This window comes from Blennius ocellaris (genome assembly GCF_963422515.1).
Source record: "Blennius ocellaris genome assembly, chromosome: 20".
NCBI lineage: Eukaryota > Metazoa > Chordata > Actinopteri > Blenniiformes > Blenniidae > Blennius > Blennius ocellaris.
This window is the reverse complement of record NC_137669.1, coordinates 12,653,211-12,674,615: the sequence shown is the minus strand read 5'-3', so window position 1 is coordinate 12,674,615 and position 21,405 is coordinate 12,653,211. Positions and strand designations below refer to the sequence as shown.

Genomic DNA, 21,405 nt, shown 5'->3' with positions numbered 1-21,405 from the left:
AACAACAACAACTTATATCTCCGTTGTCTGGTCTCCTTGAATAACACCAAACATGATGTAAAATAAATTAAGACCAAATTTAAAATAAAACATAATTTGAATACAATCAGGTATTAATTATAACTCTGTATTTGTAGTAAGGGAAAGGTTCAAGGTAAGAGAAGTACAAGCAGAAGGTCACTGATTTGGCTGCATACTTGTGTGACAGAGTACTCGCGATGATAATATGAGGGGCTGATGGACAAATGCCCAGATGGAGATGGGTCATTCGACGCCACTGACATCTGGCCAGTGAGAGCTCCCAAAGTGTTTAACCAGCTGCCATCAACCTCCATGATTTTGCACAAAATATCTCCTGAAATCTTCACAGCCACACCCCAGAAATGATATAGAGTGGACAAATTGGGCAACTTGTCCCAGTTGAACCAAAGCCACATTCACATCCCTCCTGTTTCTGATTGTGCGAGTCGACTCTTCACTCATGATGTGCATCCATTCATCCATCCAGAACGATGAGAAAAATATGACCTCTCTCGTGCTCAATTATTGTTACTGTTACTACTAACCCTAACCCCCCCCAGTTCATTGAAAACCTCACTCTGAGTATATATCATTTAACTTAATGACTTGTGTTTCCTAATGTATGTGAAAATCTGTTGTTTCCTCTTTTATTTATTGCAAGAAATTAATATTTTATGCACATGTTCCACGTTCAACCATTTTGAATTGCGTGTACTTTCCTTTTATCTCAATCTTTCATATTTTATCACTCTTTGTTTATTCCTTCTCCCGAGGCCCAATGTAAACTCTCCCTGGTAAGTGTAAATGAAGGTAAAAGAAGTGTATTACTGGTAAACCTTAGGAGGGAAGGAAAACATGCAGTACAGATAGTGGATGTGGAAGGGAGGAAATGTAGCAGCAGAGAAAGGATTGGTGATGAGGGGTGAATGGAAATCTCAGCTGACTTGTTAGTCACATGGCTGCATGTTCAAAGATGAAAAACATGTTCTTCAGACCATGTTCTGAAAAAAAAAAAAAAAAAAAAAAAAACAGGATCTCACTGGGGAGTTGTGCATTCACATGTGTCCCTCATGTCCATGTCGGTATGTGTCTGTTTCTCCACACATGCCCACGCCTATGGATAGCGGGATGCGTCTCAATGTATATTATATGAATGTGGGTAATGCGCATGCATGTTTGATGTTAACATATTCCAATGTTATTTGGTATAATATGCCTCAGTCTATTACAAAAACAAGTGGTGGCTCTTACATGTGTCAGATATTGTGTAAAAAACAGGAAAATGCCTGCTTGCTTCGCCGTAACTTCCTCGACAACACACAAACGAATCTTTAACGCTCTCTGATTGCATCAAAAGCCAACTACAGGCCAGTGATGAGAAAATTTACTTGGAAATCTACTCACGATAAATACAATTTCATCTGTAGCCCCATGCATTTGAGAGTGTGTCTGCAGCTGCTGCCACTTGATAGGAGCTGTTTACAATGGGAGATACGATGAATGGCCCTGTGGATAGATATAGGACTGAGGAAGAGGTTCACCAAAAACAGCCAAGCACCTGCTGAGTGAGTGGTGGCTGTGGCGATTAAGAGGAGGAGATGAGAGGGACAGAGAGGTGTTCAAGAGACTGTAAGAGATGTGCTGAGTGGGAGCACAGCCTCTGAAGTTCTATAGAGCGAAATGTGGTCACCCACGAAGAGGACCATATAGTTCGGAACAAATAAAATAAAATGTAATGTGCCAGTTGTGCCATAACAGCAGTGCTTCTGCGTATTTATTAAATTATTTGCATTATTGAGTTCAGTGGTTTGAACCTCCAAGACTAACAGGGAGACAGGCCGCAAAGCTTTTCTCCAAATTCTGATTTGCCAGAAGGTTACAGTTGGACCAATCCACAGACCCACAGGCACCTTCATAATAAAAGCAGTGGGTGTTTTTTATTGAGTTTTTTGGTAGTTACAAATCCATTTTTTCCCCCTAAATTACCTGGGCAGCAGGCTTCAACTGTGATTTCTCCCCACACGGGAGTGCTGGATCCCAGGTTGGGAAACACAAATGTTAAATGGGTTCAAATATAAAATTTCACATCAGTTAACACAGAAGAAGAAGATGAATCAGACTTTATTAAAACCCTTTGGGGCAATTTCTGTGTAGGCAGCCACACATTGCAGTGCTCAGGGGGTGCAGGTGGGAGCCGAGTGGACCCTCAGAGACCAATGGTACGTGTTTTTTTTGGACTGTGGAGAAATGCACTCACAAAGAACATGCAAACTATAGTATTTGAACCCATGACCGCCTTGCTGTGAGCCGACAGCCCTAACCAATGTGCTGCCGTGCAGCACTAATACTGGTCCACGGAATTTAACAATTTCAACAAATGGTGTTCCCTTGAAAAAAAATGTGTGAAAACATGAACTGGAGGCAGTGGGGAAGAGTTTACTACAATAGAGTACTATAGAACTTTAATGCAAAATCACTCACTCAACAATGAGCTATTGCTACACCTTGTATGGTCCTTTTTTTTTTTTTTACTCAAACTCACGTATATTTCTTACCGATATGGAAAAAGATGGTAGGATAGTTCAGTCCTACAAACTTGCATTGTCATGTATCAAATCTTGAATATTTTTTAATGAGTTGAAACTTAACACATTCTACAAACAGAAACAGAATGTATCGCCCCAACATGAGGGTGGAAAAGGTGGCAATTATCATATTTGGACTAATTCTGCTCCTCAGATGGATACATATTATAAGGGTGCCCCAGGAATAAAAGACATAAAGAAAGTGGTGTGAAACTCAAAATAAAGATGAAACTTTTCAATAGAAATGTTCATATTATTGCAATTCTTTTTTTTATGTGTATTGTGTTCAGTTCGTGATTTCCAAGTTACAGTGACAAAAAAAAAAAAAAACATGCCAAAAAAGGTTACATTGTATGCTACAATGCGCATGAGTGGAAATGAGCAAGCCAAATGTAGAGCATTTTAAAGACCGAGAAAATAGGAGCTGAGAAAAAGACAAATTCTTTGGCATCAATCACAGTGAGAAAGAACAGTATGTGCGTGCCTGTTTGTGCCTAAGTGCTATGATAATCTATGAATCCCTCTCATCAGCACAATATCAAACTGCCTCCGACATCATGTTAAATAATACATCACCGTGTTTCTCTCTGTGATTCACACACACACACGTGCACATGCACGCACATATAAGCAGCCTCTATGGTATGTGCCTGAATTAGTCATGACCTGACAGCCTTCGGAGGAAGAAGACGAAATGTTCAAGGAGTCCAACAATCACATCAAAGTGTATCCCATCGAGCAGGCAGCCAGGCTGGGGAGGATAAAGCCACGTAACTGTACCTTTGCACAGCCAAATGTGAAATTTCCTCCTTAACAGCAGTCGATGAATTCACTCTTTTTTTCCACCTCATAAAATATATATGATGCAGACCTCTGGGTTACTGTACTGGTATAGATGATCAGCATGATATCCAGTCAGATCTATCCCCGTGTCCACAGGGTGCAAACGCAACAGGCCAACCACAGATGCCCAGACCTTTTTCTCCTCATGCACATCCTCCGGAGGCTTCCCCACTCCCGATGGAAGACTCCCAAGCTGTTCCTGGGCCAGGTGGGATATAAAAGCCCCGAAGCATCTTTTGGGTCTGCCCCAGGGTGTACTCTTAGTTTCATGTGCCTGGAACACATTCAATGTAAGTTGTCCAGACGGCTTCCAGATTAAATTTTCAAACAAGCCCCTTTTTGCATTTCCAACATTTATTCCGTCTCATTCCTGTTGCCAAGATGTTCACACAGTTTTCCAAACCACACCTGTTTAAGTGTATAACAATCAATTATAGAAAAATAGCTAATAATGTCACACCTACCAGTAATGTAATAATGCTGTTCATTTTAAATAGAAAAAAACCACAACAATAGGTATTCCATCATTGGCCATTTTTACATTATTGATTGTTACAAGGTGAACTGTAATATTTTTTTGACCCATTCAGACGGACAAAATTGCCATGAAAAAGCAGTTTTGTTAATATTTTCTTAAATATGAGAACATGTATTTGAGAAATCTCTCTCTCTCTCTCTCTCTCTCTGTGTGTCTCTCTCTCTCTCTCAGTGCTGCTTAAATGATTGATAACAACTATTACTAACCTGTAGTCTCAGGGATCCTGGAATTAATCCAAGGCAATTGTGGGCAAAAAAGGTCATTCACACCGAGTACCTCTTACAGGTCTGTAAGTGCCGGAGCACCAACATACGCAAGGAAAACATGAACAAACATAATCCTGGAACTGAACCACTATTCCCCGGCACAGGCCCATTGATTATATATTATATATGACTGTATATGACACTATACGTGACCCAATATATTTAATGTGTTTTGTTCCATGACATTGGTTAATATTTTATTTTATTTTATTATTATATGTTTGTTCTGTCATTTTGTGAGCTGCACATTTGGTTTTTCAATTAAAATGTAGGCATTATTTAAAAAAAAAAAAAAATCTCATTTGATTTTATCTGATTTTAGAATACAGTCACAGAGGTCAAGTGAATTAACACCTCCAGAGAAAGTTATGCTCTCTGAAGCATTATTTTTAATTTGATTTGATGATGTCTAAGTATCATGTCTCTGTGAGTAAACCAGGGATTTCTTGTATCATTACTCATAATAGCTTTACTGAAAATACGAGTTGCCATTGTAAACCTAAATCAAAACATTCCCCTTGATTGATGATGAGCTGGTATCTTTACTCATTTATTGCAGAAGGAGGCATTATTGTGAAGCAAATACCTGCAGAAATCTGAAAGGGACAGGCAGTAACAGATTAGGCAGAAGGATTACATGGACTACGGATGGCTTGCCAAAAAGTACCTAAACCTGGGAGGATAATTCCTTCTCAGGAAAAAAAATAAATAAAACCCCAAAAAACCTCCTTGAATCTATATCTCCCCTGGCTGTGTACTGTGGACACGACGGTGTGAGTATGGACAGGGGACAGACGGATCATTGAATTCTTCCAAATGTCAAGTGTAGCGCGCACGCGCACGCGCACACACACACACACACACACACACACACACACACACACACACACACACACACACACACACACACACACACACACACACACACACACACACACACACACACACACCTCTATAAATCATCTCTAATTGGAAATAAAAGTAGACCGCCTTGCTCCTGGACGAAGCTTTCACACACGCATGTGTGTGCACACATAATCACAAACAATGAATATTGGCCAAGAAGCAAGTAGAAATGTGTGTCAGTGACTAAATCTGGGAATCTGGGACAACCGCTCCGACATACAAGTGGCACAACACACGCAAACACAGAATTTGTGGAGTCTTAAACCCAGACACTTCAGCAATCGGTGATATTATCAATATGCAGCAAACCAGACACACACATCAACAAAACAAATACTCACCAATATACCAACCTACATAGAGACAGGCACAAAAGGCCTATCGAGGGATGTGGAAAGACACACAGAAGCTTAAGCTGTGCATCATTTTGAAAAGCAACCAGCTGCAACTTAATCTCTGGGTTTTATATGTTGGAAAAGGTATGCACACATGTCTTTATTTGTCAGAAACAAATGGGAGTTTAAAAACTTGGTAGAAACGGCACGTTTGCTCAGTTTGTAATGTTTTACTGAAGTGGATGCAGGTTTTTAGTTCATTTGGGTTTATTTTTCTCAGACTGCTAAATGTTAGAGAATGAGGAAATATATAACGTGAACAAAGGTCATGAAGTTCATGGATACACATACACATGGTTCCCATGGTATTTATTGGAAAAAGAGAGCTGAGCTTATTTTATAGTTGCAGTCATATCGAAACTGTCTGTGGGGCATATTGGTAACAATGACAAAGTGGACGTTGCACAGGAGGATCAGGTGGGGTCATTTTAATATCACATGTCCTGCCGAGCTATGTTAACCTAATCTGGAGCCACACTAGGAAAGGTTTTTTTTTCTTTTTCTTTTTTTATAATATCTTCAGATTATTAATTATAGTAGAAATTAGCTTTGGTGCATTTACAAGCTGTTTGTAGTTCAAAGTAACCAACCATATATTGCAAATATAATCATAATCCAGTAATAGAAACATTGGCTACACAAACATAATAGCCCTTTTAGCTGTTTTTAACAACAGCATTATTCAAAGTGATAACCAGAATATATCTAAGTAATGACATTTATAACCCCACTGGGTACAATTCACAAATTAAAGTCACAAATGCAAATTATACAGCAAAAAGTAATAGATAATCCACAAGTCATGGGAATATACGAGCGTTAAATGCAGTTAAGTTTGCTCAAATGCATACATTTACATGTTGTACTTCCTTTACAAGAAACGTCATACCACCTTGAAAGTCTTTTTTTTTTTTACACAGCAAACATTTTGGGTTGTCATGCCAAAAGATTTAGGGACATGAACTCATCCTGGTTTGCTGTAAGCCAAAAAAGTGTGCCAACATTAACCTGCACCAGACTCTGACAGACCAAGCAAATAAAATGAAATCACCCACCAATGTCATTATTCATGACCAATGTAATTATAAACTCCACTACAAATGAACCAGAAAAAGCATTAGTTTAGAAGATCCTAAAAGGAAATATCCCCTCATGATTATAAATACAGGGTTAAAGTACCATAATTACCTCATTCATTTTACATTGGAGACGAAGATGTTTGCATTGTGTAGGTCTGACATCCAAACATTTTGAACGCACACTTGGGCAAACTAATATGACAAGATGCACTGAGGATTACATTGAACATACATCCAAAGCAACACACACTATCAATTTAGCACTTTTGCCACTATGACTATGGTGTGTTTTGATCGTGCAAAAATACTAAGAGTTTGTTCAAAAACATCAATATACAACGTGATAAACAAGATCTAAAATATTGACATTGTTTAGCATTGTGCCTGTTTGATTTTGGAAAAAAGGTTTGAAAGTTTGACTTTGTGACAGATCTCAGATAGAGCTGGTCTCTTTTCTATCTTCATGGTATCACATGTCATTATATGTTCGTGGGAGTCATTCACTCAATCAATGGTGACCCCAAGCAAACAGGGACAGAAAGCATACAGTTTCCACCAGATTGTTGTAATAAACAAGATTTAAAGGACACAAACCCCTGATTGTAATTCTCACTGAACGTGATGTTAACCATGCTGTCATTTTAAGTTGATAACCTGCAAAACACGACAAAACTATCTCTGAATCTCTGTACAGAGTATATCGAGTGAAAATAGAAAAGTGAATTGTTTTCACCAAAAGAGCAGACTTTGTGCCATATACCATAACTCTCCATCTTTGATCGCAGTTGCCTCCAGGTTGGGATTGCACCGGCTGGAGTCTAACCTATCTGGTATTTGCTTCGAGGCAGAGTAGGTACTGACACTATGAACAGATCACCCGTCAAGCTCAGGGAATTCACAGAGATGGGAAAATACGCAATCTGCAGCACCATGTAATCCACGTTCAGTGTCAAAATCACAGCACGACCAAAGAACTAACACTTCCTCCTTCAGCAAATCTACATTTCATTCGCACACACACACACACACACACACACACACACACACACACACACACACACACACACACACACACACACACACACACACACACACACACACACACACACACACACACACACACACACACACACACACACACACACACACACACACACCGATATACAGCTGTAGGATCACACATTTGCATTACAAACATGACACGATACAGTGGTAGTCTTCATGCCATAAGCATTTCCAATAATTGTTTTCAACATTATAAATTGTTGGGATGACATGCATGGGCTATGTAAATAAATATGAGCTATATAACTGCATAATTGGATGCTTATTTGTTCTGTCACTTGTCTCTCTGAGTGTGTGAGTGCCTGTGGTGAACCGTTTTATGCTCTTTTGTTTTATGCACCGGAACAAACTGCCTTGTTGGGAACATCAAAGTTTTCTAATCTAAATCTAATCTGAAATCTTTAATGCACACAGGACATGGTGTTGAGACACACCGAGTTCTGATTTTAATCATTACTTCAGCCATTCATATCTCCTCTTTCATCTGTGAATATGGCACCGCGGTGTTTGTTCAGGCCCTAAAGGAAGGAGGGCGACAGAAACTACCGCTTCTCCACTCTTAGAGGCAAGCACGATTTGTCTTTTCTTATTCCAAATATGAAGCTATTTTCAAAAACCAATATGACAAGGTTAATTAAAGGTTTTTAGAACTCTTCATGTTTTTGGGGTGTTTACCAAAAAAATATGTTGGGGGCATTCTATCTGTTTCAAGCTGAAAATCAGGTGGAGCTGCCTAGTCCATAACAGAGGAAGCACATGCACACATACGCGCACACACCCCCACACCCACACCCACACACACACACACACACTTAGTGACATATCAAGGGATTTTTTTTTTTTCCTGAATCCTCACCAAATCATATCATTTTGTGTTATTGTGGCATTTTTCTTTTTTTTATGGAATGGTATGTGTGTGTCAAATATCAAGAATGGTTGCTTTGACCAAAGCACACAGAGGTGCATTACTTCTTCGAGCTCTATCGGTGATAACTCATCTGATTTTCCTTAATACCGCCAACCTACAGTCCAACATGACCAGTGGGACATTAACTGACATTTAGAAGTCAGGGCCGATATTAATTTACATTGATCATCTTTCTGAACTATAGAGGTGAGCACTGAGACAGAAACAATATACGAAAAGCAGACACACAAAAGTCAATAACGACGGAGACTTGCTGACCTTCATAGTTGAGTTTGAATCCATGTGCGGAGACGGCGAAGTCACTGGTCAACCTCAAAGAGAAGACATTTCCTGTACTGGTGACAGGGGCAGGAACCTGGAACCCTGTTAATCTGCAGAAACACACAGTGCATTGACATTATTACTACCATACAAAATACACAGAGTATATCTCATACAAAGCACACGCCGAGCAGATTCTAAGTAACTTCGAAATGTTGATAAGACCCCAAAGACACATGGTGAGCTGAACGAAGTGGAAAAAAAGTTGGCCGAAAAATTAAGGAAAAAAACCCTGAGCCAGGTAAAGGGCATAGAGACTTCTCCAAGATTTAATCAAAAACTTCCCATGAGTTCTTAATGAAAATCTAAAGACACATTCGAGTCAAAGGTCAATGCAGTCGAGTTTTTTCTTCAAATGAGAAGATAAACCCAAGGTGAATGAAGTCGAAAGCCGAGGATCACTTGTTCAAGAGATCATTTAAGATCTTTAACTGAGATGAAAAGCAGGGCATTCAGAAGATTTTCCTCCAGCATGTGAGGGATCAAATGTCGAATGGCCCAAATTTGATACATTTTCTTCAACGCATATTGATATGTGACAGGTATTTGGAGTTATGGTTGGGTTTTGCTAAGGTTAATACAGCTATTATGCACCTGTAAAACATTTCTTTGGACTCACAACTTCGCGAAATGTGAAGACAAATCTTCAGTAGATCTGCACTATTATGTTCTGCAGATCTCATGATTGTATTTCCTTTTTAATCAATATTTTACATCCATAGGGAATTTTCACTAATGACCCAAGTTTTTTTTCACAGGATAATGATCCTCCTTTGTTACAATGCAACATATCGGCAATGCCGGTAAACATTGTGTTATCCGTGATTTTTTTCTTTACATCAATATATTTACTTCTATATTTATGATTATGTTTGCCTGTTGTGTCAGCATATAATTCACCTGAAACAACAAACATGTAATGTGTTTGGTTTATATTATATATACAAACATTGATGCTCATATTTTCAGTCATAATTTTATCAAAACCGCTTCCTGGCACATCCTGAGGCAAAACATGAGCACATCTCTATTTCTCCAAAATATTTTTAAGGAAAAAAAAAAAGAAAGAAAAGAAAAGAAAAAATAAGTTGTGCTGCAAACCTCAATGCTCAACTCAACCAGGGGAGAGATAATGAATCAGACCAAAAGATCAAAGTGAGTCATGGTTAGCTAACCAGCAATGCTGAGATGTGTTCAGATCAGTAAACAATAAAACACGAGTCAAGTAGGGCTGTCTTTAATCTGCAGTCCACAGACTTGCCCATGAAAAAATAAATAAATAAATAAATAAAAACACGCTTACACATGACTGCACCAGGTGGCACTTCAGCTTTTAGGTCCCTTGAATTAAATGAGAGGATGCTGAGAGGAGGAATAGGAGGCCAGTTCTGTTTCACATGTGGAAAAGAGCCAAACTGGGTTCCTGCCACTGCGACATTTTCTTTTGTCCTGCAGCTACCTTTTTTGGGGGGGGTTTAATTTCACATCCCTCCTTCCTCCCATTTCCTCTCTTCCTCAATCTTTGCGTCCTCTTCCCCTAGAATGAAAATACCCAAACTAATTTGTTTTCTGGCTCTTTTTAAACTTTTGCTACCCTTTAACTCTTTTTTTCCCCACCGTTGCTCATCCTACTCATCTTGGTGGCGTCTCGTCGTACCTTTTCTTCCATACCTTTTAATTTACTATTGCATGAATGAATGAATGAATGAATGGTTTATTTCGGTTACAGTTACAGTGCAAAAGTTGAATTTTACGCATTCAGTTTATAGCACTTGAAAGTTCACACATATGTTTTGTTTTTGTTACAATATCTGTCACCAAACTGGGTATAGACTGAAGCCAAGTCACAGCGATAATTGATTATAATCATCTAAAAAGTAATCAAATACTATGTTTGAGTGTGACCTCAATCGTGAAATGCATTTTTTGCATAATTAATTCACTGTTGTTGTTTTTTTCCTTCTCCCTGAATACATTCATACAATGTTGTGACTTGCTTTAATATTTTATTCTCCTGCCCCATGCCTGCATTCATCTCCATTGCATTTAATTTACAAAGCTTTCAATCAGGAAAAACAACCTCAGTGTCTCAAAGAGTGTGCCCTCCTCCAGCCCCCTATCTGCCCATCCTCTTTCATCTCTTTCCTCTGCCTTTATCCTCCATTTTGGATCAGCTTTCACCTTTCATCAAATCGTATCATCGGTCCTGTTTAGTTTTCTTCTGCCTTTTTCCTTTTCATATGTATTCATCATCTACCCTATTTTTTTTTCTTTTTTTTTCTCAATATCTCCTTTGTTATTTGCCGTCTTTAATTGATGAGCCTTTTATTTTGTTATTTCATTTTAAGTTCAGTATACTAATCACCCCGTCCATGCACCTTTCTGGTCCTCCTAGCTGTCCTTCACCTATTTTATTATTCTGGCAGGTTTAATCAATTTGCTTTTCCCTGCTTTCAGTTTTTTCCTACTCTCATTTACTTGCCTCTATATTGCATGTTGATTTTCATTTCTCAGCTGACTTACCCCATTTATATTCCTTTGTTCCCTCTTATCGAGGCCAATAACACTGAAATCACAAATGGTAGCCACTTGCTCGAAAAAAAATAAAAAATAAAATAAAAAAAAGATCTTTAATATTTTGCTCTGTTGCTAATGTATGTCTTTTTCTGTATTTCTGTCTCTGCTGCCTTCCTATTTTCAGTCATTTTCTGATCTTCACTTTTTAAGTCTTCTGTTGTCTTTGTCCTTTTGCTATTTGCTTTGCATTGTTATTTCACTGGCCTTTATGACCTCATTTCTCTCTTTGTTATTCATCTAATTACGCTGTTTTTCACGCTGCAGCCAGTGTGCAGTTGCAATGATAACATAGAATATTTTATAATGATACATATAGTGATGCGGCCATGCTTAAAATCAACGGGAAATCTGTTGCGCTACTATGAACAGTATGGCAATAAAACACAAGCCTGTGTGTGGTAATGTGTGATCTGTGTGATCTTCCTCCAGTGGTTGAGTTACTGTTGGTTTTGAACCATTGATGGCTCACGTAATCTTTTAAAATGATATGTGAAGAAATTCAAGTGTGACCCACCAAAAAAGAGATTATTAAAAGAAAAGTGTATTCAGTTGTATGTTTGGTCATTGTAGTTATTCTTTACCATTTTACTAACCAAAGTACAGTAAGAAAAAAAAAATAACTGTTGTTTCTATTGTGGAGTAACTTGTAAAGGAACTTTACCACTCTTTGAATAAGTTTTGTACTAAATATATTTAAACTTTAGATTACCTGTTTGTGTTTTTTGAGGTACTTGTATGGTATGCAGGTTTTCAAAATTTTACTTGTAGTGACCACGACACTGGTCATGTAAAAAAATAAAAATAAATACCTTGATCTCAAAGGGACATTCGATACAAATAAAGGTCTAACAAAAATAATAAGAAAAAAATCAGATATTATGTGCATGTTTATTTTTTTATATACCATAGGAAAAAAGTAGATTCAGAAAGATATGTCAAAAAGCAATCACCTCTGAAAATAGAGAAGAAAACAAACCATCAATTCTCAATAACGTTCATATTTGTGGTATAGCACGGAGCTTCGAAAGAAAGAAAGACAGAAAGAAAGAAAGAAAGAACTCTCAACCCCTCCTTTTTTCCTCCAGTATCTTATTTGCAATGCTTCACTCTGGCAGAAACAAACTTTCAGCACATATGCACACCCACCACACTCTATTTCCTGTGTAACCATTCATCTCAGGGTTTATGTGCTTGCAGATTTATGAGGTAAAACCAAAATTCTCTCACAGAAATGGAAAGAAAGAAAGATCCGAGGATGTCAGGCATTCAAGGTCTGTTCCAGTGTGTGTGTGAGAGCGAGAGCGAGCGAGAGAGAGAGAGAGAGAGAGAGAGAGAGAGAGAGAGAGGGACATAAGGAGTGAAATTTCATGTGAATAAAGAAGTGGTTAATCTCTCTCTCTCTCTTTCACTCTCTCACACACGCACGCACGCACACGCGCGCGATCATTTACAGATACCATTCTCTTTATTTTCTCCAAAAATTCAACCGTGCAGCCAAGCTAACGCGATTGCCAGAACGCCTTCACCTCCGTTACTCTCGATTTGCTCCCTCTGTCTCCCCCTCCCCTTGTGTTGTATCTGATTGTGTCTTTATTGCCAACAGGGGGAAAAAGATTTTTCATTATTATTACTCCTATGAAAGAAAGAAAGCCAGGGTTCAAGAGATAAAACCTACAAACACAGTATTCATGTGCGTATACTTATCCCAGTGTTATGTGTGCGTACCTGGACCTCGAGCAATTTAATTTATGAAGATAGAAATCTTTCTGGTTCAGTCACATTGGTTCATTGATCGGCAGTTGGCAAGCCGATGTGATATAGAGTAAAAAAAAATATAAGATGTATTATAATGGATGCATTGTATGAAGGCAACACAATAAAGTTTAAATCACATAAAAAGCTACGGGTATGAGACACAGATGGCAAACCAAACCTTGCCCACAACTTGAAAAACCCTGCTGAAGAAAGACCAATAAAGAGATATAGGGCTTAGTCCACCAGAAAAGTGGAAATTTCAGTTCATAAGTGAGACCACACAAAATGCGATGTGCCTGATTTGCTCGAGACAGAATTCAAAGCAACAGTTAGCCTGAATAGCTGCATTACAATTTAGATTTTCCATTTGCTTGGACAATCAGTAGATGTTATTCAATAGGACCATGTCTATTTGGGCAAGAAGCAGAGTGAAGGAGTGCTTCATCAGTTGATCTGTCATCATCAGCTTGGACTGACTGAACTGAGCTGGTGTGGGACCAGTTGGACAATGTAACAATAGAATGGCAGCAGTGTGGGAACTCCATTAACTCCACTGGGAAAGGGTTTTAGGCATCATAAAACTGTCAAGGGACGAAGGACACATATTGTTCAGTATTAGTCTTTGTTTGAATCAGGAGCGGCAAGAAACGATTCTGTACTTTCTAACTGTACTGAAGCAAGTACAATTTTCAGGTTGAACATTCACGTTTTGGAATATTCACTTTTATTCCCCATTTAAACAAACATTTCTCTATTTGATCCTCCTGAGATTTCTAAAATAGGTTTCTCTTTTAAAAGGACCAAAAAGGTGACAGTAATAGTCATCCAGAGAAGCTGAAGAACACATCATGTTTCAAATTTAGAAAGAAATGTTTGTGTTTTGTTTTTTTGTTGCTTATCTTTGTTTTGCATTACCTGTGTTTTTATATTTTTTAATTTGTTTAAGATGTGTTTGTTTTATTTGTATTGTCTGTATATTTTATCTAGCATGTGGTTTGTGCACTTTTGTGTTACTTTTCTATTCTATTTCTATTCTACGGTACTTTGGTCCATTGTTGTTTTAAAGTGCTTTATAAATAAAGCGGGTATGGTATGACTTATCTTAATTCTACTGTTTGCTTTAACCTCAAATACTAAAGAATCTGACTTGAAATCTGGAAAGACTCAAAATGTTACGCGTAGAATGTTTTAATTACTAATAGTTAAGCTGGAAGATCTGCGGTAAAACAATTTAACCATGACAGTGGTTATAATTGGGGATGCACCGATAACAAGATTGGGTCCAATACAGCTGGAACATGTTTTGCTTCTGTGCTGGTTGCCCGTGGTTTCCAAGAAATATTCGGCAAGCGCAGCAGTGCATTAGATATGTTGGATATGGATATCTGGAGGTTGTTACCAAACATTAGAGCGATCCAGGAAGTAAATCTTAAAAAAAAAAAAAAAAGTAATCCAGGAGATGATTAGTCACAAAGTAAGATTTGAGGGATAACTCAAAAACTATCTTATCAAAGAGTCCACAAACAAACGTTAAAGAAGCCAGTTGAGGAAATGAATCTCTTTCGAATAGCTGCAGCATCTGTGCTGATGCCTCAGCCAGATTGTAGGGCTTTTTTTTTTTTTTTGTACACAACGTAAAAACATGCAAGTGAGTCACATTCATGTTGTTCATCTATCAGCATACAGTATACTCCTCACAGTATTTTTCACACCCTGGGTTACACACCTGATGCTCCATATTCATGAAGCTGGTTAACAGACTGAGGATCTCGCCTGACAGGCGTGCCAAAGTGCTCACTCTGTTACTAGATCTGCATCTACAGTGTGTGCTCCTTTTCTTTTTCTTTTTTTTTTAATAAATGCAAACATTTAGTAGAACAGGTCCATAATCCCAAAACTAGCCCATTAGCCGAAGCACAAAGAGAAGCAAACAATAAATCCAGATGAGGTCTTTAATCGCTCTTATGAATCATCATAAAAGTCCTTGAGACTCAGTTTTCTTTGTGGTATTGGTGCGAAGCAACAAAAACTAGTTATGAATGCTAAGTAAAATATACTGCAGAGGCTCACCATGCAAAAACCCTGCACATTAAAGCAGCTGGAAACAGATTTAACACAACAGCCGAACACTAGGCTGTCATTACCAGAGTGAGTGACATTTTTTCAAATTAAAGTCAGATCCAACGTATACCAGGTCGCTCTGCAACACTGTGGATAAGATTTAATATGCAAGACTGAACAAAGCAGCTGCTCCTGCTCCTGAGCATCGCTCGACAATTGGGTATGGTGCAACATGACCGTGACCGGTTGGACTGGCTCTTGAAATGGTGTTTTCAAATACATAAACATCACTGCTTCTTTGCTGAAAAATGTAAAGGTAGTCACTCATTTTCTTTTTTTTTTTTTAATCGGAATGGGTAATAGCCATATACTCAGTGTCATATGAAACATAAAGAGGCAGAGGCAGTCAGTCAGATGACAGCTCCACATTGTGAGTGTAAAAGCTCATGGAACAGGTAATGGTTGCTGAATGAAATGATGACTTGTCCAATTTAGCTGGCCGATAATTAGTTGGCAAACTATTATAGTGCAACTTGGGTAACATTATCTAAGTGTATGTGAACCTTTTTATAACCAAGAACCTACTTTTGGACTGAGTACCACTTAATCGTCTGGAATATAGTGCATTACAGCACTGATTTATAGCACACACTTAATACTTTCTCTCTCTCTTAGGACTTCATCAACGAATGCAATCTACATTAAAGGTGACACAGTCACTGGGTTCCAGCTGTCACTTTTTTATCGGCATTGCTCAAGAACAATAATTAAATGCTTAGCTGAAGAATAAGAATACATTTTTTTAAAAATCCCGAGAAATTATCATCAGATTATTATTATTATAGGCCGTTTATTCTCTACAGTTGCTGTCAGAATGTGTAGCCACTACTTCCTAACCACCAATGTAACAGTACCAAGAGACACAACACAAATATGCCACAGTATATCATATCCATATTTTTTTTCAGTGTCTTGACAGCAACAATTCAGATTTTAGTCTGTTTAATATACTTGCTTTGCTTATGCTTTTTGGGTGTCAGTGGAGATCAATCTATGTTATAGAAAGAAACATCATGACATTTGACCAATCAGCACAAACTATGAATTTACACAACTATTTTTATAAGTCAGAGAAATACCTGGCTCACTTTCATAATTTCATAACCCTAACCCACTCACCAATGGTAACCATGGTAATTTGATGAAACTCACATATTTACATTTTGGATGGTTTACTTAGCCATGACACAGATTGTGGACGGCTGTTGTTATGAAGTTGTATAATACCAGATAGTTATTCAGGCTGTGATTACATACAATTCCTTCTTTTATTGCATATGTTTGTAATTTTCAGTAGCTGTCTGCTGAGTCGTTTAATGGAAAGATGATGGAATATGGTGTTGTGAAAGCCTAACCTGCCATCTTTGATGAGAAGGAAGAAAATTACACTGTAGCAGACCCTGACTGTGTCCCTTCTTGCCGCCACCTGGATATTCCAAGCCTGGCATGTTGTTGACCTTCCATCCGTAGAAGATTACTGGAGGGCAGGATCCCCCAAGTTGCCAATCTGATATCATTTTTCATCAGTTGGATGGCGCAGTCACACCCTGAATTAAACTATGCTTTGATATGTTCCATCTCCATGTCTCTGTATGTACCACATGCTCGACCCGGAAGTCCTGCAGGAAAGCAGGAACGTAAAGTTCTCAGGTCGACTGGCTGTAAGGTTTACTCCTGCATGTATTGTGAGCACAGCTTCATCATGGAGCACAAAGAAGTGGGGTAATGTTGATGGTTGATACATATTTTGCTTCTCAAAAATTGTTTCTAATCATCCTATAAAATATATGTTTTAATTTTATGTTTGTTTGACCATAAGTGAGCAATGAAGTAGCTCTCTTAAAACCAATAGCCTGTTTTCTTACCAGACAATGAAGTAAAAAAAAAAAAGAATAACCCTCTCTGTGTTTCAATAAGAACGTAATTCAATTGTTTGTTTTCTTAACTGAGAAACTTTAACTTTGAAACGTTGACGTGCGTCGACGTGTTGGTGACTTTTTATCACACTATTTATGGTCCGAGTTATACAGAAATAAAAAAATTAATAAAAAAAATTAAAAATGTGTCCAGACCATTTCGTAAGTGTATCTCAAAATCAATGCATATATTGATTCACAGGAATTTCCCACAATAATATAATGGAAATTTAAATTAGCCACGCAGGCAGTGTTTAATCAAACCCATCACATGCACTTCAGGATCGTTAGGTTTTGATTGTCATATTTATTCCAATTCCTGAACATCAGTTTCTCTTATTTCAGCAGTGTTTCATCATGCACTTTCTGCTTAATATTCAAATGAACATCAGATAAACTCTCTCACACACATTCACAGTGATCTTTAAATCATGTTAGGATATATCTATGACTATTGTTTGTATACGTACATGTTTGATTCATTTTGGGGAGAGTTTTTTTGATTTGTGTTCTATAAAATTGTATTTGTGCTGCATCATAGCAAAACCAGAAGAGGAGGCACTATTATATCAATTAAAATTGAAGATTAAAACACATTTATTTGACCATTACATCTGTAATATTCATTTAAAATTTTGGATCAAGTGGGAAAATTAGAAATCAAATCATATTTAAACAGTCTCAAGTGAAGAAGTCATGAAATCCCAATTCCCTACAACACTTAAAACTGAAATATGTGATAATATCTTTTTCACATTCATTGCTATGTCTAAATAAGGTATGGCTTATTTGAAGGGAAGCTATCACCTGTTTAATCATTGTACGACTTCAGTTGTATTATACATTTTGCATTGAACTGCAATTTTTATTAAGAAAAAAATGTTGATGGGACATCAAGACTTTGCATTCAAATTCATATTGGTCTCGTCCTGTATCACAAATACCTGAGCAAAGTGTTGAAAGCAGCTCGGCTGAACATAAATATTGTTTTCCAAGTGACAGAGAGATCAAGCCAAATGCTCTACCCCTGTTTTTCTCCACCATTCCTGTCTTTTTACTTCATGTCCAGTTGATTTATTTATTTTACTAGTGTCCAAAGTTCAGGGTCTGTACTGAGTGATTGATTAACCATACTACCCAGAGTGACACGCGCGCGCACACACACACACACACGCACATTTTTCAGGTTACAGTACATGTGGTCAATAGTCACTGGTGCGTCTAGTAAATCAGTCATTCCTACCCACCTTAACATCCTTGTATATTCCACTGTGCCTGTACATTTGTATGTTTCAGGAATGGGTGGGGGGTGGGGGGGTCCTTGACCGTGGTGGCATGCTATCCATTAAATTAGTGACATACACATAAATTCAAGAAGTGACAGACAGCCAGAAGCACCAAAACACAAAGGCCTCCTTCCCAGGTTAGCCTTCCACCCCACTCATTGACTGGCTTCATTCATCACAAACAAAGAGAGACATAGCAAGGAAAGGAGATAGATCTGAATAAAAGCGGGGCAATGTGCCTAAAAGAAATTCATAGCGATATTTGTTCTCCCTGGCTATAGATAGGCCGTGGCAGTGTCCCAACGTATCATGTTTGGAGAGTTAACATGCAGTATCTTTATTCTACATTGAGTCAACAGCAAATTCTTACTCAATGACCTCTGAAAACGCATAAAAAGGTGAGGCCACAAATACTGATTCACAAAAAAAGAGGCAAAGCAAACATCGGCGACCTCATAAGTACGCTCGAATTCACATGGACACACAATGTGTGTGACACCAGACTGAAAGTCAGAATGGGGTAAAACCAATTTCTTCCGGAAGATAGCATGCCGCTAGTATGGCTCTGTCTGTTGGACTATGTGCCGGCTCACCAATGTGCTCATGCATTCGCATTTATAATAATAAAGAAGAACAAAAAAGTCACCCTTAGTGTGTAGTCCTTCATTTCATTTTGCCATATGACCTCAGCATGTGCTTATGTGTGTGTGTGTAAACCACTTTTTGTCACACTTATTGGCCCCCCACGGCACAAACATCCATTTCCTCCAATCTCCCTCGCTTTGATGACCAGTGATGATAAGCCGTTCCATGCATCGTGAAGGAAGGGGGGGTGTCTGGTCTTCGGAGGTGACAGGAGCCATCACTGCTCTCCTGCTCTCTGTGCACCCCCAAGGAGAGACACTCTGCTTGGGGTTGAATGGTGGATTAACCTTCCTGTCAGCCCCAGAGATTCCAAGACAAACAAGCTGAGACTCACATGATCTGGTGCACATTCAAAGTACCATCTGTAACTGTGGAGCACAATATTGATTCATTTGCAGCAACGTCAACTCAATGTATCCTTATTTTCGTGTTTTTTTTCAAGGTTTAAGGCACTTTTACATTTTGATATATAAAGATATTCTAAATAAGGAAAAAAAAAAGAAAACAGGTGGGAACTATTTTTTCCACTGGACTGAGACTTGAAAGACCAACTTTCTTTCAGTAACTGCAGGATTTCACCATCGTTGCAAAAGGAGTTGTTGCTTCCACTATTAAATGATAGATGTTTTTACACCAATCCACCCCACCCCACCCACGCTGTCTGTTTTGGTCTCTCTCCAGCTCTCAGTCAGGGAGATAGATAGTGAACGCTGCCCCCCAGAGCTAAAGCTTGCTTAGGCTGCTGGCTACCTCATTACTTACTATTAAACCTGACTTGCATGCATAGGAATCACAAAGAATAAACACACAAAGACCTGCACTGGGAGTGATGCACATCAATTTAATACGTGCACAAAGGTTGTGTGTGCTCTCAAGGATACACACCTGTATTTGGAAGATAGGTAGAGACAGATTGCATGTCTCTGCTGGCATTTAAAGGGGGGGTGTCAGAACTGACAGGACCTTTAAGGGACAGTCGTTAGAGAGATATATGGATGGAGATAGACATGAAGGAAATAAAGGATGAGATGGGATGAAGAGAAACAGGGGTGGGATGTGGATGAGGAATTATGATGGTCAAAGACACACACCCATCTAATATCATTTTTCCATCATGTTAGATAACTCTAGATGAACTTATATTCATTTCAAATGACCCCCCAGATGGGACTGATACTTGCCTAACCCCAACTATCTGTCCTTATACAAATGATTAATCTTTAAAATAGGCCATCATCTTGATCCTCTGATTGATGTACACTGCAGGATGAGTGTCCTCTCTTAACGAGGGGGGTGGGTCCCCATAATGTTCCTCTGTAAACATGATCCTATTCTCACAATAAATGAGTAAACGCACACTGTGAAAAGCACTCACACATGAGCAGAGCCTTTTTTTTTTTTTTTTTTTTACAGCAGATATAGAATATATTCAGACCATTCATTTTATATGCCAGCTTTATGCAATTTATGCTCCCAAATTCCCAGCAAATTTGGAGAAACGTGTTCATCATTGTAGAAAGGCAGGCCAGATTCTGAGTAAGTCAATAGCCACCCACAGGGACAACAGGCAGATAATTACAAACAATTACCGAACATGCATGTTTATTTTTGTTTTTTTTAGTTTGTGTGATTGTCAGACGACATTGCGGAAGTCCAATACTCCAAATCCCTACATCATGCAGAATTATTGAAAAAAATAAAAGCAAAAAATTGTATTCTTGGCAATAAAATCATAATTTTGTACTGATATTTAGACTCCTTTATTTTCAATTTAATTCAATCCAATGTTATTTGTGTAGCACCAAAAACAACACAGTTATTTCAAGGCACTGGAGGTAGAAGTTGTCAGGTGCAGACTCCACAGCTGTAATCATCCACTTGTGACACTGTATGGCACTACAGTGGCCTGACAAATGCTATAAAAAAAAGGTTATAATGGAGGTGTGAACAAAGCATGTCTCTGTATATAGTCCCTCTCTGAAAGGGCTGGACTTCATCTACTGTGTGAATCACTTTTATGCACGTGGACTCTGAATGCTCCGTTGTACAACAGACGGGAGGAGATGAGGTTGTGCCTCAGTGAGATTTTCCCAAGCCACCACAGATCAATAAATATATATTCTGCCTTTGCTCTTGGGCATGACCCTTATTTATCCCT

The 21,405-nt window shown here is 38.4% G+C and overlaps 1 protein-coding gene across 1 annotated transcript in view; it reads right to left on the bottom strand.

Annotated features, from left to right (window-relative positions):
- csmd3b (CUB and Sushi multiple domains 3b) overlaps positions 1-21,405 on the bottom strand; it is a gene marked incomplete at both ends in the record, with an annotated part of 464,348 nt that overhangs the window by 230,628 nt on the left and 212,315 nt on the right. Inside the window, one exon of the mRNA XM_080515545.1 lies at positions 8,885-8,997. Coding sequence (XP_080371671.1) covers positions 8,885-8,997 — 113 coding nt within the window. The remainder of the gene's footprint in view (positions 1-8,884; positions 8,998-21,405) is intronic.